The following is a 27,486-nucleotide window of genomic DNA, read 5'->3' as shown; positions in this document are numbered from 1 at the left end:
AACACACGCGGGATGAGAACAGCAGGGATGCAGTGCGTGGAGAACAGAAACTAAACATTCACATTTTTCTTTCCTTGGCCACAGTCAGGATTTTTTTTTTTTTTTTTTTAAACATGTCAATGAAAGCTCACTCTAAACTTCTAATGGTCACAAGCGCAAACATGGACAGAAATGAAGAGCACGAATCTACACAGCACAACAGCGAGTCCTCTTCTATCAAAGAGTTCTTCCACAGTGTTTTTTTCTCTTCTGGCCTTTGGAGGAGAGGGCGGGGAGGATGGGCACGTTTAGGGGCACAGCTTTACTTAAAAAAGGAGGAGAAACGTCGTCGTCCCGTGGTTGTAGAAAAATAAATAAATAATTTAAGAGGAGATGGACGAGTGTCACTCTGCTTCTCTGCACCGTGGAGTCCTCGTTCGTCGCTTTCCCCCCCCCCCCGTGCAGCAACGAAGCTCCTCGCCTCGCACGAGTCTCTTCACTTTCAAGTCCAAATCTGTGAGGTGAGGCGTTTCCATGGTGATCCTGTACACGCGTGCACCGTGCGGGCTCGGGCAAGGTGAGGTGGGAGTGATCAGGTGGGTGTGACGTGGCGACTGCGGCTGAGCTCCACTGCCAGATGGAGGAAGATCCCTGAGCCAACCATGGAGGCCTGGACACAGAGGGGACAGAGGACAGAGGGTTAGAGGACGCACAAATCCAGGCCTGGCCCCCCCCCCCCACGCCCACACAACAACAACACCACTAAATTACAGGTGGTTGGAAGAAAAGTGGACCCAGAGTTCAGACATTAGTTAACAGTGAGAATATACAGTATGTCAAGTGACCTCACAACATTCAGAGCTCACACACAGGCCGCCAATGTCTACCAGCCGAACCCTGCTCAGACGTAGCTCCTCCTGTGAGCCCTGTTGTGGAATCCAGTCTGTAAAACGTCGGGTTTACTATCAATATGAAAATGGAAAATATCTGGTCCTTATGAGCCCTTTGATACGTGAATATAGACCTCTGAACTCAAGGTCCACTATACATGTGCACAGTCACCTCTTGCCATCTTCTGTTCAATTGTCATCAGCTGACTTGATATAAAAAACATTTTTAAATGCAATAATTCTGCTCTTGAGACCATGAAATGCGGTCGAAACCTCCAGAAAAACTTAGAAGGTGAAATGACTGAAAGTTCTTTTTTGTCAAACACTTGTTTTAAATTTCAAGAATGAGCTTTCACACTCATTGCAATTTTTAATCTGATAATTCTTCGTTCCTCCTTTATCTCAGAACAGAATAATGTCAGGGAAAATGTGGTTTTGGTCTCGCTGCACTTCCATCATATAGAATTCTGAAATGAACTCTTTCATATCCTATTGGACAAACATTTGAAGTTGAGGTAATACAACATATGGTGGAGCAAGCTGTGCTGTGCAGCAGAGAGGAGAGTCAAATAGTGCCGATTCAGTCATGTATTCCATAATGGCTAAATGTTATGGCTCGGGCTTTATCGTGCACGGAGAAGCCTTGTATGACTCTAAACATGGCCCTCTTCTTTCCTGCAGTCCTGGGGGAGATTTACTGCCTCTGTCAGCATACGCTCTCACCACAGATCAAATTAGGGGAGGCAAAAACACCCAGCTCTACTGAGCTATTACTGTAACTAGTCAATGATCATTCAATGAGAAATAATTAGATTAAACACCCTGAAAAAACATATAGGCAGCTTTTATTCAGACTGAGAGCCTGATGTCTCTGTGCAGATCGCCATGTATTTATTTCTTATTTCTTAGATGAAGCGTCACTATCTGCTCTTTGGACTTCATTAGCAAAGCTGAGGGGATTATTAGACAGGGAGGAGGGGGTTGTGTTACCTAAAATTGGCCCCGTTGAAAAAAAATGAAGCAAATGCGGCTCCTATTTACATATAAAGAGCTCTATTAATCAAGGTAAGTGTCATTACAGCGAGGCTCATTGAGCAGTGGAGAGTGGGTGTTAAATAAAATTCTCTGTGCTCGGGTGCCTCCGGCAGGCGATACGTCTTGATTTGAGAACTGTCAGCAGTGGTGGGGAGCTGATAGAGGCTGGAGGCGGGGGGGGGGGGGGGGGGGGGGGGTGTACAGGGGGTGGGTGGGAGTATTACCCTGATTCTTAATCAGATTGCAGGTGGAGAAGAGATGGAGGAGAAGAAAAATGGAGAAAGAGGATGTTAGAGTGATGGAGAGGAAAAGAGGAGGTGGTGTGAGAGATAAATATGTTGCCCACTCACTGAATTTGTTTAGTCGACCCACACAGACAGATTTACCTCCCACCACCCCAGTGGCTCACAGCTGCCTATAACCTTAAATAACAACATCACATAGACATGTACAGTGTGTTTTAGTGCCCTGGCCCATTTGGAGTTCTGTGGTCTTATTTTAGACATGGCGTCTTCTACCTACTGCCAGACATGAGCTCCGAAGAATAAGAGAAGATAAGATAAGATAATCCTTTATTGGTCCCGCTATGGGGAAATTGGCAATATTACAGCAGCAAGAGTCCAAAATATTATCAGTAAGAAATAATAAGCAACATACACTACTCAAGTGTAAGAATAATAATACTTAAGTGTAAGGAAATATAGAAAATGAAAATAAATATAAATGTAATAAAAACTAATATGTACAGTGTAAAAAAAGAAAAGAAAATATGTGTTGTGAGAATATGTACAGTGAATGGATTGCACGTGAACCATTGTAAGGAACAGACAGAATTGATATTGCGCAGTTAAGAGAGTTAAGCTAGAGTTCAAGTGCAGTCCATAATGGGTGTGTGCAGTTCTACTGGGAGCAGAGCTGATTGAACAGTGTTACAGCTGAATGTCCTGAAAAACAATTGTAACATCATAGATTAAAACCCCCTCTGAATTCAGACTAAATACTGGTGGGGCAATAATGAATCATTTACCTATTTCTCTAATTTGCTGGCCTTATCAGGTTCACTACTTCTAAAACTCTTAAAAACCTCAAAATAAAACAAATGGTTTAAACCCGAGAACCTATCCAGGTTATGCTAAAACTTCCAAAATCCCAGAGAGAGAGGCAGAAAAGAAAAGAGAGGACACAGAGTCCTCAGTGTCTCAGAGTCCTGTGTTGTTAAAAGGAATGCACTGAATTTAAATTACGCTGTTCTAGTCTTATTTACATGCGGACTGGAGGAGCTGGGGGTCAAACAACCGACCCTCAGGTCAGCAGATGAGCCACTCTACCTCCTGAGCCACAACTGCCCACATATACTACGCCAGATTGGTGAGCTGTGGAACACTGGTGCAGAGAGAGTTCAATAAATTGTAAATTGTTGGACATGTCTCCAATTCTTTCTTCAGACACTCACGTTTAGACAAGTGGATACGCGAATCATTCTGCTTCTTTTAATAACATGGGAATGATTGGCTTGGTGAGAAGGAGCAGTACTGAGCAGAGGTACTGAGAAAAGACTACTCACTTCAACCTGTTGTTCAGGCTCGCCTCAGTGGAGTGGTTTTACATGTAGTGCCACTGCCCGTCCATGCCCATGTTCATACCCATGCCACCCATGGGGCCTGCGAACGAAGAGAACACACACTGTTAAACACCAACAACATGACAGACCACTCAGACAGCACTGCTCTCTGACATCACTGCTGCAGCTTCAGCTCTGATGTTAACACAACCAAAGAGCAGCCACACAAGTGTAAAGAAGCCGAAGCACATTCCCATCGCAAAATATCACTGAAGAGATCATGTGAATCACAGCCCTGTCATCTGAGTCAAAGTCACACAGGTCCCTTGAATGGAGCTGTGACGTCAGAGACAAGTAATACAGGTACAAAAAACACCCACTGAATTTATTTGACACAGTGTTTTCTTCTGCATTGTAATGTTCAACCAAATTCAAATGTTTATATTATACCATATTAATTAATTGATTAACATCAAATTGGAACCTGCCATAGGACTAATACTGTATAATGTTCCATGTAAGAGTAGAATAATCATAATTAGCCTACACAGAACATTCCATCGCCATATCATCATATTGACACAAGTAATTTACAAACGTAATACGTAATTTCCTGCAAATGTAATAGCTATTATTTGCAGGAAATTACATATTACCTTTGTAGTAGGCAACTGCTATTATGCATGTAGGATTATTACATTGAAAGCTGCAGATTTGCATTATGTTTTCTGTTTATTGTGCTTGTGGGCTGTTATTACGTTGGCGGGTGTTACAGCGTTTCTTTTTTGACTGGTTGGAGACTCAGCTAAACAAAAGCAGAAAGTGATGCAGGACCTTTTGTCCTTGGTGGTTTGATACATGCAGGTCTTACCTCCAGGTCGGAGACCCATGTGTTGCTGCCCATCAAGAACAAAGCCTCCCAATGGCTGGCCATCTGGACTGTAAGCTGTACTCTGATTCACTGAAAGAGGAGAAACCCGACTGTCAGACTTCCTTAATAACCAAACATTGTGCACACAAAGCTACCTCATCACCCTGCACCTCCACTATGTACAGTATCTTTCTCTTTTTTCACACGGCCTCTAGCTCCACCTGAACAGTATAGAAAGAAATATTTAGTACACTGAAGAGTGGATGAAGTGCAGTTTTACCTGCTCTGTTGGACTGGTCAATCATAGGTTGGACTATTCTCCTCCTTGCATTAATAAACCTGGAAAAAAGAAAATATCATGTGAATTCGGAGTTAAGAAAAATAATATATTTTTTTGGAACACTGGTATTTGATAAAATCCAGGGTCTTTTTTCAGGTGCCACCATGTAACAGAGGATTTCCAGTGACAAGAGTTGCATTCATTCAAGAAGGCCATGAGAAATGGTCAAAAGCCTAAAAATCTAGTAAGTATACATTGATTGTCTTGTTGTTAGTTGTCTGGATGAGTGTAGATTTCTAAAGTCTTAAATCTATGTTGTGTAGATCATGTTAAAAGGAATCAGTTCATTACAAAAAATAAGGAAAACAAATATTCTGTCTCCCTTCTTTAGTTTGAAAGTTTTTTTTCAAATTTGTGTCTTTGCTTTGTCCATTGCTCCCCTGCACCTAACATTACAGGAGATATCTAAAATACACAGCATTTACAAAAACTTTCTATTTTAGCTTTTGAAGAAGTGGAGCCTCACTGTGTCTCCAGGGATCTGACAAATAATCTACTTTATTCCTATTGACATAATGTGGGGTATTAAGAGAAAGTCACAGAGCTGGAAAAATCTATTGATCTGGGTTAAGCCATGTAGCCTCAGGCTGTGATGGGGCTAACTGCTCTGCCAATTCTTTGCCATTGATACATCTAGCAAACAGACAGAACGGGGATTTAGCATGCTTTGATATCTTTATTTGATGGAGCCTCGACTATAGACCTGTGAATGTTGGTCTGCACTCACAGGTAGGTGGTTATGGAAGTTGGTCTGTAGGAAACATGACACACGTCAGAACAAACTGGTGGATTTTATAGGAGGTTTATCAGTTGGAATGAAACTGATGGTCAACAAAGATGCATCCACTATTGATCAATATATATATTTTTTTATTCATATTCAAGCTACACCAGTGTATGCTCTCATTGTGTTCGGTTATGCAACAGGAAATCCACAACATATAAATTAAGAAACATTATCTCAAAGCATCCCAATTTGAGCAGCAGACACACAGAACTACATTGTTTGTGATTGTTTTATTGGACCTGTCTCTAGCTAAGATGTTGAAACCTAAAATGGTTGTGAGGAAGTTGTTATTCCCTGTTTTTACAAGGCTATGGTCAATACATGTCTTAACCACTTTTGCCTGGACTATTATTTACTAATATTTTCTGGTTTTACTGGTGTTTTAAATGGCCTTGTTTGGCATGTCAGTGGCACTGTACATGTTGAATGACAATTGTCAATTAATCAATCAAAACCAGAAAGTGAGTAGAATTACCATCTACATGACAATTCTATACTACAGCAGCACATAACTCAATTCTTGTCAGAAAGGGTTAGGGTTAGGACATTTAGGATCCACTGGTCACGTATCTCATTGCCGTCAAAAATAATCTTTGATAAATGTATAATATGTAAAGTGACTTGAGATAATGGATGTTGTGATTTGGTGCTATACAAATTGAATTGCCAGCCATGGATGTATCGATGCCAAACACTAACATCACTTTGATCCTGAAAAAAGGGCTGCATCTGATGATCATGAGCCAAAGTTATACAGAGCAGATCACATTGAATACAGCAAGATGAATGTGGTGTGTGTTGTGGTTTGACTGCATTATGACTCATCGCCTAGATTGAGATGAAGATGCAATATAAACTCTGCAGTTAAGTCGCATCTTTTTTTTGTAAACTGTGCATGAATGTGTGACTGGATCTGATCTTGAGATCAGTCGCATGTTATGTGACAAAGCAGACGCTCAGATCTGACTTACCAGTTGTTCACTTGAAGGATGGTGAGGCCTGTGTCTTGTGCTAGCTGCTTTTTCTGTTCCTCTGAGGGGTACGGGTGCTGTGAGCGACAAAAACATTACACAATCAATATATACAAAGAGAAAAATGTAAAAAAAATTGCATTCATTTAGAGGTCTCCACATGTAGCATGTCAGGGATCCTCACACTCAGGAGGTGCTTGTCCCTTCCAGGAGCAGTAATTCCTACAAGTGAGTGAACAAGTCCACTCTGGAAAATGGAAGCTGACCACAGTTGAGGCCCCAAACACTACAGGCTGAAAGCGCGTGGCATTGTGTGACAGTATTTGACATTGGTTGACAAACGATCGGGTGGGATATAAAAAGGCACAATGGTGGCTATTGTTTGGGGCCCCGATAAGGCCAGGCCCCCTGTCACCTACAACCCCTCCCCACCTTGCTCCATCCCTGTCTCTGTCCTGGTCCCTCCGCTGACTCTGTGTATGAGACAGTGGGAAGGGGTGGCAGATGGCAAACAGAGGTGACCTGTACACTGAGAGCAGGGTCGTGCGCCAGTCCCCATTCTACTGCTGTCAGATCAGCAGCCGCCTCCTGTGGTCATCAGTGAAGGATGAGCTTCCAAGCACTTCATTCTTATATTCAAACACACACACACACACACACACACACACACACACACACACACACACACACACACACACACACACACACACACACACACACACACACACACGTCTCACTACGAGCAATCGTTCCAGCTCAGTGAAGCCGTATTTAGACGTGAACTGAACAAAATTGGGTCCGGACTTTCTTCGGTGGTTCCCTTGAACACATGAACAATGCAGCAGGAGGTTCTCCGTGCACGTGCGCTCACTCTAACAGAGGAATCTGTTCAGGCGAGTGGTGTTGCAGCAGGCGGAGGCAGGACGTAACGTATTCATTCTGCTGCAGAGATCACGTGTTTTTGTTTACAACACATAAACACTGAGATATTTATATATATATATTTTTTTCTTTCTATCATTTTTGCATCTGTCGCGTGTTAGAAACATCATGAACACACCCACTCGCTCATGGTGAATCCTGAGGAAGATCTCCTGCTGTGTTCTCACATGGGCTCATTCGAACATTGTGCTTACAAGGGGGCTGGTGGGAAAAACAATTAGCCATTAGTAGCTATTTATATGAATGGACAGAGACCACAATGTTCCTGCCAGGAATAAAAGGACCACACTGTATTGTTGACAAATGTATTGATATATAAACTAGAACTAAAAAACAATTTAGGATAAATTTTCTCTTTTGGAATGAAAAACGTTGTTGGGAACAAGCAGTGCATAGTTTTGCTAATTAGATTCAGGCATATTTTTACATAATTAAGGCATCATAGACGCACAAGCATCACATACTGTATAAACAATTAATTAAAAGTTATATCTCCACTGAGAGAACAATCGGACTCTGCCAGGATACTTGTGACCTTCAGTGGATTCACGGTTTACTCCTCAAACTCAAACTTTGGCATCAGTCTTTCAGTGTGGATAAATGCAGGGTTGCATGGAAACCAACAGTTGCGACCAGGCTAATGGGCCAATAATGAATAATATAATGAATTGAAACCTTTCACAGCTGCTTTCTTTGTAGCTTCCTCAGAAGGGGATATTTTAAGGGTTTTCAGAATAGACGACAAAAGCAGGAGGCTACAGCTAGCTGCCCCCCCCCCCCCCCCCACACACACACACACACTACACACGCACACACACAGACCCACACACACACAGCCCACTGCGGGCCTCACGCTGAAATGTCTGACAAAACATAATCCCGCTCCTTTCACACCCTTAACGCCTGATGAATGCTTGATCGCCTGGGTGTTGCAACAGGCCTTTCAGAGGCCAAAGTCCCCATGCACACTTTTCATAGGTACATCCTGCCACGGCAAACACTTGTGCTGAACAAATTAAGCCTGAAAGGGGATGAGGAACAGCGAGGGGATAATTCAATTATCCTCCTTTTTTATCTGGAAAATCTAAAGGTGGCCTTTGGAAAGGAAGGAATTACCCCAAGTACAGGACCTGTGTGGGCCTTTTACAAACCAAACATCTCAGCGGTTATACGACATCTAAGAGCAGCAGAGAAAAACTGAGGAGGAAGCGGTGGTGGTATCTTTTGGACCTTGGATAAAAGGTAAAGCTCTCCTCATATCCTTGTATTGAGCGCCAACACGCTGCTGCTGCTTCTGAATGGAATGCTTCTGATGTTGATTTCAGTACAAACGCTGTACGAACCCCAGACTGGTATTTCAGAAAGGACCTTTACAGTTCATCTTTGCTTTGGTCTCTTACAATGGAACAAAGACAAACTTAGTTCCAAGTTGCTTTGGGGGAATTTAGCCTGGGCTCATTATTGGCCAAAGAGGCATCATTCCAAACAACTGTTGCTTGATGGAGGGCCTAGGGTTAGACAACATCGATTTCTAGCATTATGTGAAATTGGTGTTGAGTTATTGTTAGACAGAAGACAACACATCCTGTGTTTTGAATCTATAAAAAGCTACAGCTGGATTTGGTTTGTGTGGAAAAGGAACTCATCAGGATCCAGAATAGATTTCCTTACCGTAAGGTGCTGGAAGAGCCACGCTCTCATAATATTTGTGGCCACTTTAGGGAAGATGCCTCGTTTCTTCTGCCTCTTCTTGTCCTGGTCATCCTCATCTCCTGTGCCTGGTGATGCCAGGCTGTTGTCGAGGCCGTCTCCTGCGATCAGAGACAACAGTAGTCACGTTACGAGAAAGCATTAATTTGGCCCTGTCGCCTTCATCCTCCTCCGCAAAATTGTGCCGTGAAAAGGCAGACAGAGGGAAATTGCATTCCTCTGTGGCACGGCACCACGAGATTTTTCCTCTCACCTCTGCTTGACTCCCTGGCCACTGGATAATGAAGAGGAGTTCGGAGTGTGGAAGCTCAATAAAAGCAAGAGCTATTAATTCAATCTGAGCCACGCGTTTGACATGAGGTAATGACTGCAGGAGCTGTGTGCCTGTCATGAAATAATGAACGTTCAAACTGCAGTCAGACTCACTGCTATGTAGGCTACACTTATTTATATGTGACCTCTGTTTGAGATAAGACTAATGATTTCCTTACACACAATGGGAGGAAAAAACAACAACAAAAGTATGGCCTGTGAATGGAGTATAAACCCAGGAACATCAAACCCAGTGTTGTTTGAAGTTGGAAGCAAGATATTCGCTTGGGGTACTGAAGCAGAATGGAGGGGGGGGGGGGGGGGGGGGGGTGAGTCTGTAGGACATGAAGCCATCACCCTTGTGTTCTCACGTGTCCACTGACCGACCCTCTCCAACCCCTACACTCATGACAGAGTCCGTGTTGGATTGTCTGCAGCGCTGCATCCTCTGGATCCTGCCATTAGTAGCATCCCTGTTTGATTTCAGCAGGAAGCTTGGGCATGGATCGAGGCGTAAGGCTTCCTTTAAGCTGAGATTTCCGCCCCTGCTAGCTAACTCACTCCATCTCGCAACACAAGGGGCACACCACTCCCTCTCCCCCTCTGCCATTAATTGTGCATCAGCCGAGATGATTTACTTTTAACAGTGGTGGTTATTTTTCTTGCCCTCGGGGCAGAGAAGCCTTGAAAGCCTGCCTGGAGGGCATGTGAATAATGCATCTGAGAGACTCCTCCCCCGAGGCGGGACAGGAACCCTACTTTTCTTAAGATTTGCCCTAGCATGTCTTTTTGTTTTTAGAGATGCATCAATCAAGCGCGCCTATATGAGCCATATTCATACATGAATATTTCAGCTAATGAATATTGACATTAAAAAGGATGTGATCTGGATTCGGGGGCTGTGGGGGTTGTGGGAGTTTTGACTGATGGTGTCCAGCTCTGAGACACAGACAGGTTACAGAGTTCACACTGCCCCTGCCCTCCACCTCTTTCACAGCTTGTTGGTTAAGTTACGTCCTTAAGAGCGCAGGTTCCCTCAGGTGCTGCTGGGGGTGTGAGGGAGTTTTCCTTTTTTCTTTGAATAAAATCATCTAACTCCACACTGTCTGGCAGCACCATACTTTCGGTATTCTGAATCATCTTGTTCCAGCTTTTCAGTGAGAGCTACTGTATATGATCACAGGGTGAAAAATTCAAACTCAAGATTGCGGCTTGTATCTTTGCTGACTGGGATCTCCAAAGGTACCCACTACAAAGTTTAGCTTTACTTACAACTGCTACCGGAAGTGGAGGGTTTGAGCACTGCCATCCGTGTGTTTTAGTGGCGTCATTTGACACAACAAGTATATATATATATATATATATATATATATGATCAGAAAGAAGAAATATCTTTCTTTCTGCTCATATATGGGGGTGTGAGCTGGCAACATTCTCAACCATCTCTGCACTGCCCACATCAATGTAATATATTGCAACAGGATAATGGATGAGGGGTGTTGGGCAAAACAAAAGACAAAAGAGAACAAAAAAAACAAAATGGCAGTTCAGTCTGAGGCTTCTTGCAAAATTAACACAGAAAAGTCCGAGGACATTTGATTTTTTTCAAATATATTCTTCAAGACCTGCTTGATGTAACTGATCAGAATGGTGTTGAAGAAGAAAAGAAGTTCATTCAGCGTAGCTATAATTGCATCTATCAAAGAGTGGACGCAATAATACATAGTGTGCTAATGATGGCTTGCGTGGTACTGTAGTGTGATTCATCATCAGATCATAAAGCTATACTGTGTGCAAAGAAAGAAAGAAAGAAAGAAAGAAAGAAAGAAAGAAAGAAAGAAAGAAAGAAAGAAAGAAAGAAACGGCCTAATTATATCTAAGGAATAGAATATATCTAAGGAAAGCATGTTGTTCTCCATCTCTACCCCCCACCCTCAACACCCCACCCTGGTCCACCTCCTCTCCTCATCCCTCTTTCTTCTGCTCCAGAGAGAGAGAGCCGCAGGGCACATCCTCCGCTACACTAATCGCTTCTGACTGTTCCCCGGCAACTCGGCCAATCTACCCAGTGTGTGACGGTGCAGTCTCAAAGTCATACACCCATGCAAGTCTCTCATGCCCCCTTCACCTCCGCCCGCTCTTCTCTCTCCACATCCCCCTCCCCTGCTCCACCCTGCCTGCCCGTGTCTGCACGCAGGACACTGGAGGGGGTGTGGTGGAGGGTGGGGAGGTGGGCATTACCGCAGGGATGGCTAGAGTATTGCCCCGGGGCTAAGAAGAAAAACACACACAAAAAACAGCACCCTGAGATATGAAGAGTGGTCCTGTCCTTTCTCCCCTCTGCCTCGGCTGCTCTTACACACTCTGTTCAGCTTGCTCTTAAAATCCTCTTCTCTGGTTGGACTTTTCCAACTCTCCCTTAATGGCTTCTCTCTTTTCTGCTGTGGTCCTTGCCACAGCAGAAATCTCCATCTGAGTTTACATTTGCCTCAGTTTGCTGATGAATATATTCAGACAGATTTTATAATGGGCATGAGGTTAGTTCTATAACAGTCAACTCTAAAAGCTAAGCCTACAACTCTCTACTATCTCTTACTCAAAAGAACGGACTGATAAACAAATGACAAATGATTGTTCTGTCTCCTCTATGACCAATGTTTCTATTTCTTTATTTAATTATCTCTTACATGCTTATTGATGTACTTTTCGTTTTTCAATCAATTTGGCACAAATAAATAAATTTGTTTCTGATGTTGTTTTATGTCTTGCTCTTCACTGAAGGTGGTGTGTCAGTTTAAATGGATTAGAAATGGGTTGATTAACCTGAGATCTATTTGCAATACATGCTATTGTATTAAATTCATGTAAACTGTGTGACAAGGTTTTTAAAGATAAAATAAAGAGATATTCATAATAAGTATACAAGGTCTGCCTGCTCAGTGAGATCATTTAAACTGAGTCTTAGAAGATACATATTCGTTTGAATAAAGTTTGTGAAGCAGCTTTTCTTGAATTCAGTAATAGTAAGGGCTCAGTAATAAAAAACTATTATTAGAAAAAAGTTTTCAGTTTAAATTTGGGTTCTTGTTCATCAGCAAACTGCTTCATCTTCCTTTTTGTTTCTTATTATAGTTTAAATCCACGACATGCAAGATCTTAAAGATCTTTCCAAATGGACTTCTATTTTCTCATCAGTCGCTGGGCCAGGCAGTCAGTGGATGACGTGTCCATAAGACAAAGTGCAAGGCGTCTGGCAAAACTGATTGCCGCACCCCCAGCTGCATCAGTGATGCAAAGCCGTCGCAGTCTGCTTAATGAGCTCAGAGGGGCCCTGATCCATCATCAGTGACACCTTGTGGCTCCTCCCCTTATTAGACATGATACAAGGCTCTAAATGTAGTGCTCTGGAAGACTTCCAAAACACGGGGAATCCTCTGTGTGAGAAGGTGAACGTGAGGATTAGAAGCTGTTAATGGGGAAATGCAACTGTTAACAGCTGTTTAAAGCTTAATATAAGTGTGTGTGTGTGTGTAGGAATAACATTTCTATGCAAATTACAACTAGAAAATAAAACACATTTGTTTATGGTGCTAACAGCACTGAAAATCAATCCAAAATAGTGTCCATTCATCTGCATTGTTAAATAATTTTGCACGCCATTTGGTGCCATTTAAAAATCTGACTTTATTTAGAAGTTAAAAGTAACACCTAAACAGCAGTATCAAGATAGTTGTTTTCATGTTGTGTGTGACCACCAAATGACCACAACTCTTAAGCCTTTTTCAGACACAACCTCGGAGTAAAATCCAGAGAATTGGGTCCGGAGTTTACCCAGAGTCTGCCTTTCACACATGCCCAACGCAGCGGGAGGTTTTCTGCACAGACGTGCTCACGACAGCATCAAATCCTCCGTATTATTCAAGTGAGAGGTGGAGTAGTCAGGCGCAGCAGAGGCAGGAAGTGACGTATTAACTCTACTGCGTAGATCATGTACTTTTGTTCAATCAATCAATCAATCAATCAATCAAATTGTATTTGTATAGCCCATATTCACAAATCACAATTTGTCTCATAGGGCTTTAACAAGGTGTGACATCCTCTGCCCTTAACAAAAAAAAATTTAACAGGGTAAAAAGAAGGTAGAAACCTCAGAGAGAGCCACATGTGCCACAGCACCCCAACACTGTCCTCAGCTCTTATCACCACAAACTCTCTTCACATCTTTGTCTGTGTCTTCTATGTGTGTGTCAGTTCACCTCAATTATGTTGGGGGTGGAATGGGAAAACCAAATATGCTTTTTGTAATTTGGGGGAACTTACCCTTTAATAGTAAATATGCAGTTCTTGATTTAAAAAAAAGAAGATTTCTTGACATCTTCTTTTCTCTGATCAGCCAGCACTGATCTCTTTTCCCCCGTCTTCTCCCTCCCTTTTTCAAGCATGTCTGAGATCCACAGCATGACAGATGCTATAGCCACATGAGCCTGCACTCTATGTGATGCTGTGATGTCATTGGCATGTCAGCACCTACACTGAGCCTCATTCCTTCCCCCTTACTGCAGCCTTGGGATGTGACAAAAAAGATGCAACTCATCCTGCTCCTCACATTCCATTTCTACACACCAGTGTTCAGGATCTTTTTTGAGTCATTCCCATTGCCTTTTGTTTTATTTGGCCCTTTGTGATGGACATTTCAAGCCTTCCCCTCGTCCTCCCCCAGACCCCTTCCAAGCATTCCTGGGAGAGCTCAGCCCCTGTAGCTGTGGTCACCAGCAGTCACCCTGGGGGTTGAGCTATCAAAGACAAACCTCTCTGCATATCACACAGCTTACAAGGCAACAACCAGAACCCAAGAGCTCACAGGGGAGTAGGCAGCCATGAGTCAAACCACCAGCCACACACTAGATGGATCATCTAGCTGTGGTTAGCCTGGGCTGGAAGCCACAGCACCACCATGTTATCGCTCTCAAATGACAGTGGATTTAAAAAGGTTTCCTCAGACCATAGAAGCATGACAAATTCAACCTACTACAGCAAAATATTATCCTGTCTGTTTGGTTGTCATTACATTTTAAACGTTCATAATCATTCTGCCAAAGAAAAACTGGTAATTCAGTTTGATCCCTTCGACAGTTGCCCAACTTGTTATTCCTACAATGATTGGGTCCGTGGCGTTGGATGTGGTACACTTCCAGTCCCGTCTTCACTTTACATGCCTTGCTACATACCAGGCCCACTACTTCCAGTACTCCCACTGAACGGTGCAAAGTGGTGCAACTTCAGTGTAATTCCTTTCATTGCTGACTCGGAGCATTCGACTTAAACCACAGTCTTTCGTTAACTCTGACCAAGGGTTTCAGTCAGAAAAAAACATGATCCTGACCAACAGTTTTCATGACCTCCAGAGGATTTGGTCCAGACTTTCTACAGAGTTCGCTTTTCACACATGAACAACACAGAGAAGATTAGCTGCTCAGACTTGTTCCCAACAACAAAGAAATCAGGTGAGGTGTGGTGCAGCAGGCAGAGGGAGATCACGTGTCTTTGTTTACAGCACATCAATACCAGCTCTCTTGATCTCTTCATCAGTGTATTCTACATGTATGGCATCCTGAGTTTGTTCACATCCGCTCCTTCGGACATTATGTGGACATTCTGCAGTCTTATTACGAGGGGGCTGGTCGCATAAATTCCAAAGAAAATTATCAATCTTACATGTGCATTCACACATACAGCCCCTCCAGAGACTTTCTAGAGATTCTCCAGAGTTCAGTGCATGTCTGAAAGCAGTTACAGAGAACATCAGATATCCTGAAAAAAAACACTGCTGGGGGTATATCCAGGAAGCAACTGTGCTTTCTGCAACAGGTTTTAGGTTTGGTAGATGATACAAAAAGTATGAAGTCAGTGCATCTGTGCAAAAAGTGACAAGGAAGGGACACAAACCTGGCAAGCTAGTGCTGAAAGTAAACCTTAAGGCCATCTATTCATTGTCTGTAAACACTGATGCAGAATGGGTAGTGACTAGATGGGATGTTTCCAGATTAAATTACTAAAATATGCTCACATGAGTGTACACCATTGAATAAGGTGACCGTCCAGTTCTGAACCCGTCATAAATATCATGATATCTGCAAGCCAACATGATTGCAACTCTGTGTAGGCCATCTACCTGCTCCAAATGAGATTAGCATGATATGCCTGTCACTGTCCTTTTAGGTTGTGAGTTTGACTTTACCCTAGCATGAGAATAGGCTGGAAACAAGGCGGTGAGGCCCAGGGAGAAGCAGCAGGAAGCATGCAGCAGATCCTGCTGCAGCAACCAAAGCTCTGATCATTCTGCCCTCATCTCTCCTTTTGTTCCTCATACATAAAGTGCTCTGTCCTTACATCCCTACAGGGGGCATTCTGCACCCCCATCCTCTATGCATTCTCTCCCAGGTCAAAAGGGCATGGACCTTGGGTTTTCCCCCCACTGTTGTTTAAAAAAAGCCTAAAGGAAAGAAGCTATTCACACTTTGGTCTTTCTTGGCTTCAACATAGACTTTTGGACCAAATGTAAAATTTACCAAGTATACATCACAATCTATTTGTTTCTTAGGTGAAGTTGATAAGCTAAGATGAGTTTGAAAAGCAGATCCAGAGCACTAGGTCTGTTTCTGATGGTCTCTTAATCTCTTGTCTTGCAAAGCATCCTCCTATTGTTCTTGTCAATGCTCTGCTCATTGATGCCTGATGGGCAGAGGGTGGAAAGTTGCTTTAAAGTCCATTCTATTTTTACTGCGGCCAGAGGGGAGAAAAACAAAAACAAGCCATAAAACCCTTATAGCCTCCAATTAGCACATCAGAAATCACATTAAGTGCAGGAACACCAGGACAACACAAGAAGGAGCAGGGCTGGAGAGCATGAGAGGGAAAAGAGAATACTGAGCTGCGACTGAGTGCACACATTGACTGCTAAAGTAAGGTAGTAACAGTTATTTGTGCACGTGTGATCTTCTTACTTGAAGTCAAAGATTGGATCATTCACATCTGTGTAATTTCAAAAATAAAGAGGCATCCACGCACAAATCAGCACAGTTATGAAAATATCTGTTGGATACATATTGTGTATAGTATCTTGTAAATTTGTCTGACTATACTGAGTATATAAATACAATCTTGGGTCATTTTGTTTTCTGTAAACAACTTACATTGACAAAAATCGAAACACTCTTTCAACAGCTGCTCTGCACTTTGCCAGGACTAAATTCCGGCTAGAAAGTAGTGACTCCTTAATCTGCTTCTGAATCCTTCATCATTTAACAGGTCATGAAGTGGACACACTGTGTGTAAAATAACTGGAATCAACCAATTTTCTGTGCATCGTTTAATATGAAGCCCAGCTCCAAGTTGCTAAAACTCTTAAATAGAGAGAACATTGCAGAGTGTGTCTCTAACTATTTTCTGACATCCCTACTAACCCTACTCCCGAGCCCGAGCCAAGTCTATAACTAAAGATGTAAATCTATAAAAATAGAATAGAATAAATTGCTTAGTAATTTTCTTATTGCTCAAACAGAAGGTATTATGTTGGGAACATTTTTTTAAATATAAAACAGTCCTCACTAAAAGCAGGACCAAACTTTTGTTTATGTGTTTAGATCAGTGGAGATAAGATGAAGATGAGTCCTCTGATTAGATGTGGTAAGCACATACACTTTCCTGAAAGGATCCCCCAGCAGCCAGGCCACCAGGCAGCAGGGCTCAGAGAGAGGTCACAGGAAAGTCAAAGCTTTGATATGGACACAGGAGGCTCTTACCGAGTTCACTTGTGTTGTCTCCACTCTGGGAAACGTGTCCCCCACTGGACGGTCCCGGGGTGCCCACGGAGGGCGTGGAGTGGGCGTCATCCAGGTCTCTCCAGGATGCTGGATTCTGTGAGGTCAGGGAGAGGTCCACACACCAGGGGACAGGAGATAAGGAAACAGAGGAGAGAAGAGAGGAAAGGGGAGAAATAGATGAGGAAGGTCCAGTAAGTCCAGTATGAGGTCCATAGCAGTTTTCCAAAGAAAACAAAGAAAGCAGCATTGCATGATTAGCATAGTTAAGGCAGGAACTATAGGTTGAGAAGAAAAACATTACCATTCTTTTCAACAGGGACGTTTCAATCTAGTTGCAGAAAGAGTTCAGAGGTTTACAGTTAAGCAGCCCTGCAGCATGTGGACCCTCCTGTATCTGTGCTGTGTCTGTGAGCAGTGCTGGGGAGGAAGCCTGTTTTTATCAGGCCGACTGGGCTGGCCACTCAGACTGTTATAAGCCCAAAGCAAACAGCAGATCTCCCTCTTCAGCCTCTTGGCGTCAGCTGTTTGCCGGATGGTGATCAGATGAAGAGCTCGGCAGATGACAACAAGGAGTGTGGGGACAAAGGCGCAGCGTGAATGAGGCCTCTCACTGATGGCCCCTCTTTTCTTATCCAGCCACACAATAATTACAACTCCTCAGTACACACAGCTACTCAAAGAGGCGCCATGTGTTTGTATGTTTATCAGGCAAATGAAGGTCTTACTTCATCACAGCCCATCTGTTCAAACCCAGTAAACAGGAATGTATGTGTTCAATTCTACCAAACATTCATGCTCATTGCATCTTTTGCCTCACACTGTTATCCAGATGACCCAAGCTGCTTTCAGACATGCACTGAACTCCAGAGAGAGTTTTTCTGCAGGGGCTGTATGTTTGAATGCAAACGTCAGACTGAGAGTTTCCAGAGTTGCTGCATACTTTCCCCATCCGGCCCCTTAGTCTAAAGTCCGTAGAAAGTCCAAAGGAACCGATGTGAGAACACAGCAGGAAATCCTCTGCAGGATTCACTGCGAGCAAATGGGGGGGGGTTGATGACGTTTCTAAAAAGCGACAGGTGCAAAAATAAAAAAATAAACAAAACAAATATCTCTGGATGAAAAAGGGAAGCCATACAAGGGAAGACACCGACGAAGATGTCAACAGACCTTTTGGTGATAAGGGCCGACACTGGTGCCGATGTGTTGGAAACAAAACACGTGATCCCTGCAGCGGAACTAATATGTTACGTCCTGCCTCTCGCTGCGGCATCATCCCTCACCTGAATCCTGCGGAGGATTTGCTGTTGTTGTGAACGCATCGGAAAAGAGAATCTCTGGCTGTGTTGTTCATGTGTGAAAGGAAACCTCTAGAGAAAGTCCAAACCCAATTCTCTGGAGTTCCTCCACAGGTCATGTCTGAGAACAGCTGTACAGGCAGATTATATTACTGCGGCAGTGAACGGTCAACATATGCACACGCTCTATGTTTTTAATGGCACAGAATGTGAATGAGGGGCTGTTTGTTCAGCACAATCAGGTGAAACTGGGCTGTATTACATTCAATTATTAATCTGCCAGTTGTGGTACTGTAACAAATGTGACATGAATGTCCTACAGACCTGTAGCTCACCTCAAGGCTTGAAACTAAATCATACAGGCAGATTTACTTGTTGTGAAAATATAAATTACCAGCGGTCAACAGAGAAAATGTTCAAACTGGGATTTTTATTTGCAATAAGTAGTATCAGGCCTCCCAGTCTGAGGTTTCATCCATACTACTATGTTTTTATTTAAAAATGCATCAACTCTGCCTGACGTCCACATACAGTAAGTCCGAGATTTTAGAGCCGCTGAAAATGAGAAGTTTTGAAACGTGACATTTCAGTTTGAAAAAAACCCCGAAATGGCACAAACAAGCTCACAACACAGTAGGGTCAACTAATTTCTGCTGATGGATCAAAAGTGAGCAGCGGGCACACAAATAGCCAAACAAGTGGATGCCACTTCCACTCAACACAAAACCATTAGGTGGACAACTCACAAAATAAAAGTTATTACATCTACCTAAAACAGGACACTAGCACAGCTGGCCAACACAAAAGTGGGGTGCAACAGCCACAAACTAAAAGGGTCACAAGTAGACCACCTACAAAGTTGCAGCCAGTCACAAACAGCAGAACACAAAGACCCAACACTGCTTTTCGGTCATGACGTAGCTTTGGCTGATTCGTCAGGATCCAATCACATGACCCTCTTCTGGAAGAAAACAGCCGGTTAGCCTCAGCTACCAATGTAGAATGGAACATGGAAAACCGTTTCTATGAGCTCACACGCGGCAGCCTGACAAAGACCCCCCTCCTCTCAAGCTGTATTAATCCTGTTGGTTGAGAAACAGCCGACTGAGAGGAACTGAAGCTCAACAGCAAACACAAGGCTAGCAGCTGCACTCTGGAGAGGATCATCATCATACTTTACTTACAAAATTACTCATCAGGTGGCATTTGCTAGAGTAAAGGACACAAATGTATTTGTGGCTGCCCCTCACCAGTAACCATAGTATGACTGTTTTAGCCAGGAAACCAAGTTAACATTAGCAAGTCATAGGAAGTGCACTGAGACATCTGAGGATTCATGTAGGTTGATGTAAGTATCTTATATCATTAACTGATAATTAGTGTGAATGCTGACAGCAGACATTATAGTAATAATAATAATGAATAGTTTTCATTCTTTTTCCATATGATTTTCAATCACCAACCACCTCCACATACATCAAACCTTTTAAAGATTCAAATGTCAAAATGTTCGGCTTGCCAAGGAAATTCCTGCTTAAGTACAACTTTTTTACCAAATATTTATCTTTTTTTAGATATTCAGGTTTTCCTGCAATTGTAGGTGTCAATGGGAGCCATCTAGAGTGGTGACATCAAGCAAAGACATGGGGACATCATCATGAACTTTGCAGCGTGACATCACATTCCTGTGATCTTTGTCGAGCGACATCATCCCCTGGAGCAGGGTTGTATGTGTTCTCCTATGAGGGTCGAATGATATCGTCCCCTAAGTTACCTGGTACGAGAGCTGATATTCTAAATGCCCAGGGTGGCTCACTGAGTAACGACACCATTGCCATCCAGGACCACAGTGATGGAAAAAGTCATCCATCATTTTGATGCCCTGACCGTGAAACCCCTCAGCAATGGGAGGCTGTTGACCCACAAGCTGGAGGTGGTGGAGTTCGCTCTGGACCAGTGTGGCAACATCCACCGAGGAATATTGCCTTTAATTACAAGAACCATGACCTTTACTTGACTTCTGTGTGTCATCTTGGACAACATCCCCAAATCTGCCAAATTGGCAGCCTGGTCCAGGGTAGGGCATGGAATGATACTGCTAACATCCTGTGTTGAATCCAAGACAAGCAGTTCACAGTGTGGAACGCAAGTGTTGTCTTCACTGACAAGGAGCTGCTGCCAAAAACAATGGCCCCGTACACACAATGGCCCTGTTCACACCTGGTATTAACATGTTTTTGTGATCCCATCACAAGTGGACAGCTGTAAGTACAGGTGTGAACCGGTGTGAAGGCACACAGATCGGATAGTGATCTGATCACGCCAGACCACATTCGGAGGTGGGCCACATGTGTCCAAATTTCTTTTAGCAGTGTTAACGCAAATCTGTCCTGGGCCACATATGTAGGACCTCCTACTCAGCTGACGTCCTCCGACCCGATGCACTATGAATCGAACTGATTTTTTCTCTTCTCATGACTGATCACCACATAATGATACTTTCATTAAATTGGTAAAATCTTTCTTCACAGCTGCACAAGATTCATTCAGCCTCTCCTGACTCGTCTCTCTACCTTTCTTTCGCTCGCTCGCCCCGAAACACACACACACACACACACACCCACACACACACACACACACACACACACACACACACACACACACACACACACACACACACACACACACACAGTGACATCGGACTCATCTGTAAACTCAGACATTGTTTGGTCTTAACTAACACAAATCTCGTACGTGATAATTTGCATGTAGAGCAGGGAAGTGAGATCCGATCAAAAGTGGTCACAGGAGAACAATTCAGGACGCACTTTAATGCCAGGTGTGAACACACGTACATAATGCTGGCCACTTGTGATCGGATCTCTCAGGACAAATGATACCAGGCGTGTTCGTGGCCAATGTATACAAAGGATTGCAGTGAGTTCAGCAAAGCCCCAAAAATTCTGAACTACGTTGGCACCAAGGTGACATTACACCAAGGAGACAGTTCACTGGTGTATAGTAGTTTACCACTTAGCCTTGCTCCAAAAATACAGTGCCTCTTCATGTTGGGAGGATGCTCTGCACCTCTGCCGCTTTGCCAAGGACCCATGTTTGCGGGCATGTCTGGCCAACATGGGGCTGACGACAGCGGAGATAGCCAATGCTGCCATTGGAGATTAACAAGGATGCAGTATATGTATTTTATAAAGAAGCAGCCATCTAAGGGGTCATCCTTGGCCCACATGCCGTTGTTCAGTGGTCGTATCCAGGAGTCTGAGGCTCTGTTACAAGCTGGACACATCTACCAGGCCATTCAAGTCGACATTAACCTTTTCAACTGGGAGATGGCCCTGGAAATGGCTCTCAAACACAAGACTCATGTGGACACCGGGCTGGCCAGGGAAAAGTTCCTCCAGAAATTTGGCAGGAAGGAGACAAATATGATATTCCTGCAGAATGCTGGAGGAGTAGTAGAACTGGGAAAAAATCCAGGCGAAAATATAAATGGAATTGTCCAAAGAAAGAGAGAAAGAGAGAAAGAGAGAAAGAGAGAAAGAAAGAGAGAAAGAGAGAAAGAGAGAAAGAGAGAAAGAAAGAGAGAAAGAGAGAAAGAGAGAAAGAAAGAGAGAAAGAGAGAAAGAGAAAAAGAGAGAAAGAGAGAAAGCTGCAAATGCGAGGAGCAGTGTGGGTGCTCAACGTTAATGTCTCTCTCTCTCTCGCTCTCTCTCTCTCTCTCTTTGCTCTTAATGCTTAATGATATTTAAATTTAAATTGCAAATAAAAAAAGTTACAAAATATGATTTAAACAACAAATATCCTCTTTCCACATTGGGGACATTTTCCTCAGCATGAATGACGGACTCACCGCCTCTTAGGAAGCAGCAGCAGCAGCCCTCAACCAAAAAAATCACAAACTCAACAACCTGCTTTATAGGTTTAATCTGTGAAATCCTAAAGGAATCCAAGTCTAACATCCTGTCAGATTCAGTGAAAACAGAGAGCACCCGAAGAGATGGGCTGCTGATGTATTGTCTACAATGGTGGTTGATGAACTCTCATAAGGCAGCTATGTCTTCTTGTGGCTCCAGTCACACTTTACAAATATTGAGAAATTGTGAGAAATTTCACTATTCTGGATTCTTGCTCTATTTTTATTTACCTGAATCGTTTTTAGACACATGAAATTTCATTCAGTGTAACAGAACGTGTTATTTTTTCTCTTTTATTTTTGTCCTCATTTAAAATAGTGTGTGTGTGTGTGTGTGTGTGTGTGTGTGTGTGTGTGTGTGTGTGTGTGTGTGTGCGTGCGTGCGTGCGTGTGTGTGTGTTTGTAATCGCAGTAAACGCCGCTCTACGACGAGGATCTGCGCGAGGCTGCGCTTTACTGTGGATTCGGTCGTTTGACTCACATGATCTGCGAGGTTGGTCGAGGACCCCGAGAGGTCGTCGAAGTCCGACTTGCACACGTCTCGATCCTCTATGACCAGGTCGATGGGCATTTTGCCTTTCAGACAGCTGATGTACCGGTGGCAGAAGTTATCACAGAGCTCGTGAACCTGCGGAATTGAGAATGTCATATAGTTTGAGTCCCAGAAAAAAAGCGATGTGATCGGTGTCACTAAAGGACTGAGTTCATCAGAGAGGACATGTTACCTTCTCTAATTCCAGGAGGTGAAATCGAAGGACTTGAATCGCTTGAATCATCTGAAAATATAACACATAGAAATCAGTATCAGAAAAAGGTCTCGTCCTTACCATGTAAAGTGCCTCGATATGTATGTATGTTAAGATTTGGCGATTTACAAATAGAATAAACTAAAATTAATTTGAATAGGGTAACATTTTATTGAATTTAATTGATAATGGAACGGTGCATGATTGAGACGTCGTTATAATGACGGTCTGTATTTTACCAATATTATTTTTCCTTTATAACAAGCAAAAATGTGTCCAGAATATCCGCTGCGCGCACAGAACACAGGCAGCCGCAGAAGGAGTGGGAAGCGCTCACCAAGTTATCCAGCTCCGGGTTGGACGAAAATAAAGGTTTCTCTGTGCGGATCTGAACAGAGAGAAGGGACAAGTGGGGCTTTAGTTTAAATCCGTTTGTGTTCCACAGAATAAATCACAACCCTCCACCCGGCCCGAGGAAACACAGGGTTGGAGTCTGAGTCGTTACATCCCTGACCCACCAAGCACCTGAGTCGATCCTACCTGTTTGGCAAACACGGCGATGTCTTCATTGAAGGAGTCGGAGGAGCAGACGTCTCCTCCGGCCACCCCGGGTTCTCTGGGCGTGCAGGTCGCCAGCTCACACTTCTCGAACACCAGAGCCAGCAGAGGGAAGAGAGGGTGTCTGCAACACAGCGGAGAGTGGCCCGTGGGCTACGGTCATTGTTGGGCCTGGACACAAACTACAGCCCCGGTAGATAACATGTCACACGAGGCAAAGCGACTTCATCAACGAAAACATAAGAAAAGTAAAAAAAATATCGTCCCTTCAAACTGCCGCAAAAATAATGTAATCCCACTTAATTAAATGGCATCATTGCGCGTCTACTCTTGTAGCAGCAAAGCAGCAACATTTAAATCAAATTAGAAATGCATGGGAAATTATTGCCTATAATTCCTAATTTTCATGGTCAGAATATATTATTAATTATAGAGTAAAAGGAAAAAATATACGTAATTTATGTGAAATGTATTTCCCCTCTTTGCTTCACAGATGAAATTAAATGCGTTTTGTGCCTGTTAAATAATAACAACAACCAAAAACAACAATAGGCTAGGACACAGTTATCAACAGCAACAGCAACAACAATAACAAATAATACAAATAATAATAATCATTATTATTATTATATGAAACACTCAAATTTGTATATATATATAACATTTCATATATCCTATTAATAAATTGCTTGATATGTAATATTTGATTTATCTATTTATTTTGATTACGAATTGTGTGTATTTACTTGCTTGTGCAATTAAATTGTTATTCAGATTATTGTTGTTGCTACATGGCTGTGAGGGATTGTATCGGGCTGCTATTGATTCCACACCCGTAGATCTGGTCCTTGTCTCTCTTCAGTGCGTCGTTGACGGCGCTGCCCATGCTGCTGGGCATGATGTTGTGCGGCGCATGGGCTCCGTAGTGCTGGGCCGGGTGCGGGGGCGGCCCGTGGTTCAGGTGGTGGACCTGGGGCAGGGGCCGGGGGGCGTGCGGGTCTCCGTACATGGAGGTGGGGACTCCGACTCCGTCCATCGCGCCACCGTAATGAGCCAGCTCATCGTACTGGGGTGAAAGTTGCAGATGACATTCAGACATGAACAGGTGGCGAGAAACAAGCGTCTCCCTCGGAATAAATAAGAGCAGAGCGTGGGCTGAGCCGCCGACAGGGTCAAGAGTATCCCTACGTTTACTGGATTCACTAAAGGCATCGCACCTGGATCCCACACAGAAACATAGGATTATAGTATAAATCACTGTCTGAAAATTGTATTTGTCATACATGTTTTTATTCTGCAGTGTTAATGCTACTTGAATCATTTTTAAAGATGTTTAACTAAATTTTGAGAATTAGAAAAAATCTGAATGAAAGAGACGTACCCTCTGCGCCATCTCCGCGCGCGGTTTCCAGCAAGAGAAGTTTGGTGATGATGAGAAGTGAAGTTGATCAATTGGAGCCAGTTAAATCCAAGAGGGATTATAATCCGGTCCTATTGTGTGGCTGGAGCAAATCAATGCAAAGGGATGTAAAGCGGGTCCTCGCGCTCGAGAGCCTAAACGCGCACTGTTGACTGAGTTCCTTAAGCGAGAGGATCAGTGGGAATCTGCCTCGTGTGAGTGTGTGATGTCAGTAACACCGTGCGTACTCTCACTGCGTCCTCGTGTCCATGCCTGTGCGCGCCGACACGCTCACTGTTCGCAGGTCTGCTGTGATGCCAGTTATAGGAGCTGCGGGACGCGCTGATGACGGAGGGCGGAGGAGTTCTTTTGGGTGGGGGGTTGTCCAGCCCCTGCCTGCTGACACGTTACTGTGTTGTGAGAATCGGGGGTTTCGGTCATTACTTTCAAAGCAAACCCACACCCTTCTGCCTCTGTGGCTCCTTTTGCGAAATATGGATCATTTCTGCATCTAAAACATCGCATGTGTAAATTACATTATACGAATCATGTTTTTTAAATGGAGGCAGGTCCCATGTTTGAATATTCAATAGGTCTATAACAGTTGGCCTGTGCCAGGATCTCAGCCCACTTCCTGACTCCTTCAACTTTTCAACTGTCAGTGTTGAGTAAACATGCAGAAATCAAATACATGAATATGTTTGAACCTTTGGCATTTGAATGGGAGACACGTTTTTTATATTAAATGAATTATAAAATAGTCAAATTCGCCTGTAAAGAGTTATTTTCAGTTTTAGTAAAGAGGATGTGTTTAAAGAGCACCATGGAAACCTGTACAGTTAAACTAGATCTGTCAATGGTAAGATTTCAGCTGGATGGATGTTAGCATGTCTCATGGAATTTTGAAGTTCTTCACTCCTAATCACGTTCTCTGAGATATTAGTAAACTTCCCATGCCTTATTTTAGCTCAGAGGAAGAGTGTGTGTGTGTGTGTGTGTGTGTGTGTGTGTGTGTGTGTGTGTGTGTGTGTGTGTGTGTGTGTGTGTGTGTGTGTGTGTGTGTGTGTGTGTGTGTGTGTGTGTGTGTGAGTTGAGATGGCCGTGGTGCTCCACATGACGTTCCCCACAGTTTGATACTTGTTTATGTAGAGGCTGCAAAGAAACTCAAAGGCTTCCATGTGTTTACATGCAGTGTCATTGAGAATGATGTCTTCTCTTTCTGTTTCTGGACAGTGTGGTTAGCAGCCCTGATGTAGCCTGTTTATTTTGTTCTCAAAATGCAAACAAAATAGAGAATACAACTGTGTTTACACCTGTATGAGGTGAAAAGCTTAAAAAGCGGAAAATTGTGCAACGACTATATGATTAATGACTATCCATAAATTCCTACTATATATTTATACATGTGTTAATTTACAGTTATTGCTGCTTTTGGATGCTGTGACAGTCCCTGTCTGACGTCAGTGTTCCCTCGGAATATGTTAACGGACATTCACCTTGTCTTCCTGCGTGAATACTGATAGTGTTTATAGTGTGATAGTTTCTGTCACTGAAGTGCATGTATGATGTCTGTCTGTCTGAGGTGTTGCTGACAAACAAGAGGGAGATTACATTATTTTAATCAGTGCTTGAATTTGGATAAGAAAAGAAAATCGCCTAATGTCATTATTAAGGCCCCTGTACATAGTGTGTAGGCCTATTTGGAAACAAGCCTTCATTTGAAGTGTGTGTTTTATCTGAAAATGAAATTTAAGTCTATTAATTATGGTGATTCTTGGTGTGTATGTGTAAATGAAGGGTTATATGTCAGTGGACATCATGATAAACATCCTGCTGACTGCTTCAAGGACCAGATCAAAGGTTATACCATGAATGTGTAACAAGCGCTCTTAAGGTGAGAAGTGTTAAGCTGTGTGTGTGTGTGTGTGTAGGTGTGTGAGTGGCCATGTGGAGGAAAGAGGGTCCAGAAACAGTGACGCACCACAGGCTTGCTTCTCAGTTCTCATTGGCTGAGACGCTATGTGATGCAGAAGAAACTGACGGAATATGTGAATGTAATAAATAAATAATGGGAAAAGGTTATAGCCTAAACTTCTATGTGTGCAGCAGAGATGCTACTTCTGCTTGCATGGTGGTTGTGTCAGTTTCTTGCTCAGACAGTGCCCACAGAAAACTTCTGCTTCTGCTATTTGTTTTCTGTTTTCTTTTCTTTTCTTTTGACAACCATGAAATTTAATGTTTACTTGAATAGCCATACAGGTCATATTGTTTATGTGCATAGACATTATTGACCTATGATGTACCTGCGGGCTGCATGGTTTATGACTGCTGCCTCC

The 27,486-nt window shown here is 43.2% G+C and overlaps 1 protein-coding gene and 1 pseudogene across 2 annotated transcripts; one reads left to right on the top strand and one right to left on the bottom strand.

Annotated features, from left to right (window-relative positions):
- On the bottom strand, nucleotides 1-25,446 carry meis2b (Meis homeobox 2b). 2 transcript variants are annotated; one of them, XM_034580473.1, is made up of 13 exons: nucleotides 25,133-25,446; nucleotides 24,585-24,817; nucleotides 23,734-23,875; nucleotides 23,531-23,581; nucleotides 23,173-23,223; nucleotides 22,929-23,075; nucleotides 17,201-17,315; nucleotides 9,048-9,187; nucleotides 6,435-6,511; nucleotides 4,617-4,675; nucleotides 4,337-4,426; nucleotides 3,469-3,565; nucleotides 1-649 (listed from the first exon to the last, which is right to left on the bottom strand). In XM_034580473.1, the coding sequence occupies exons 1-12, from the start codon at nucleotides 25,142-25,144 to the stop codon at nucleotides 3,507-3,509; spliced, it is 1,176 nt and encodes a 391-aa protein (XP_034436364.1). In that variant the 5' UTR covers nucleotides 25,145-25,446; the 3' UTR covers nucleotides 1-649; nucleotides 3,469-3,506. The 2 variants fall into 2 exon arrangements, with proteins under 2 accessions (XP_034436364.1, XP_034436363.1); XM_034580472.1 differs by lacking the exon at nucleotides 25,133-25,446 and having other exon boundaries at nucleotides 24,585-24,905.
- On the top strand, nucleotides 19,526-22,044 carry LOC117758337 (annotated as a pseudogene).
- Nucleotides 25,447-27,486: the final 2,040 nt, after the last annotated feature.

This window comes from Hippoglossus hippoglossus, chromosome 24 (assembly GCF_009819705.1).
Source record: "Hippoglossus hippoglossus isolate fHipHip1 chromosome 24, fHipHip1.pri, whole genome shotgun sequence".
In the NCBI taxonomy this organism is placed as follows: domain Eukaryota; kingdom Metazoa; phylum Chordata; class Actinopteri; order Pleuronectiformes; family Pleuronectidae; genus Hippoglossus; species Hippoglossus hippoglossus.
Note: the sequence above shows the minus strand (reverse complement) of the source record. Positions and strands in the feature narration are given on the sequence as shown.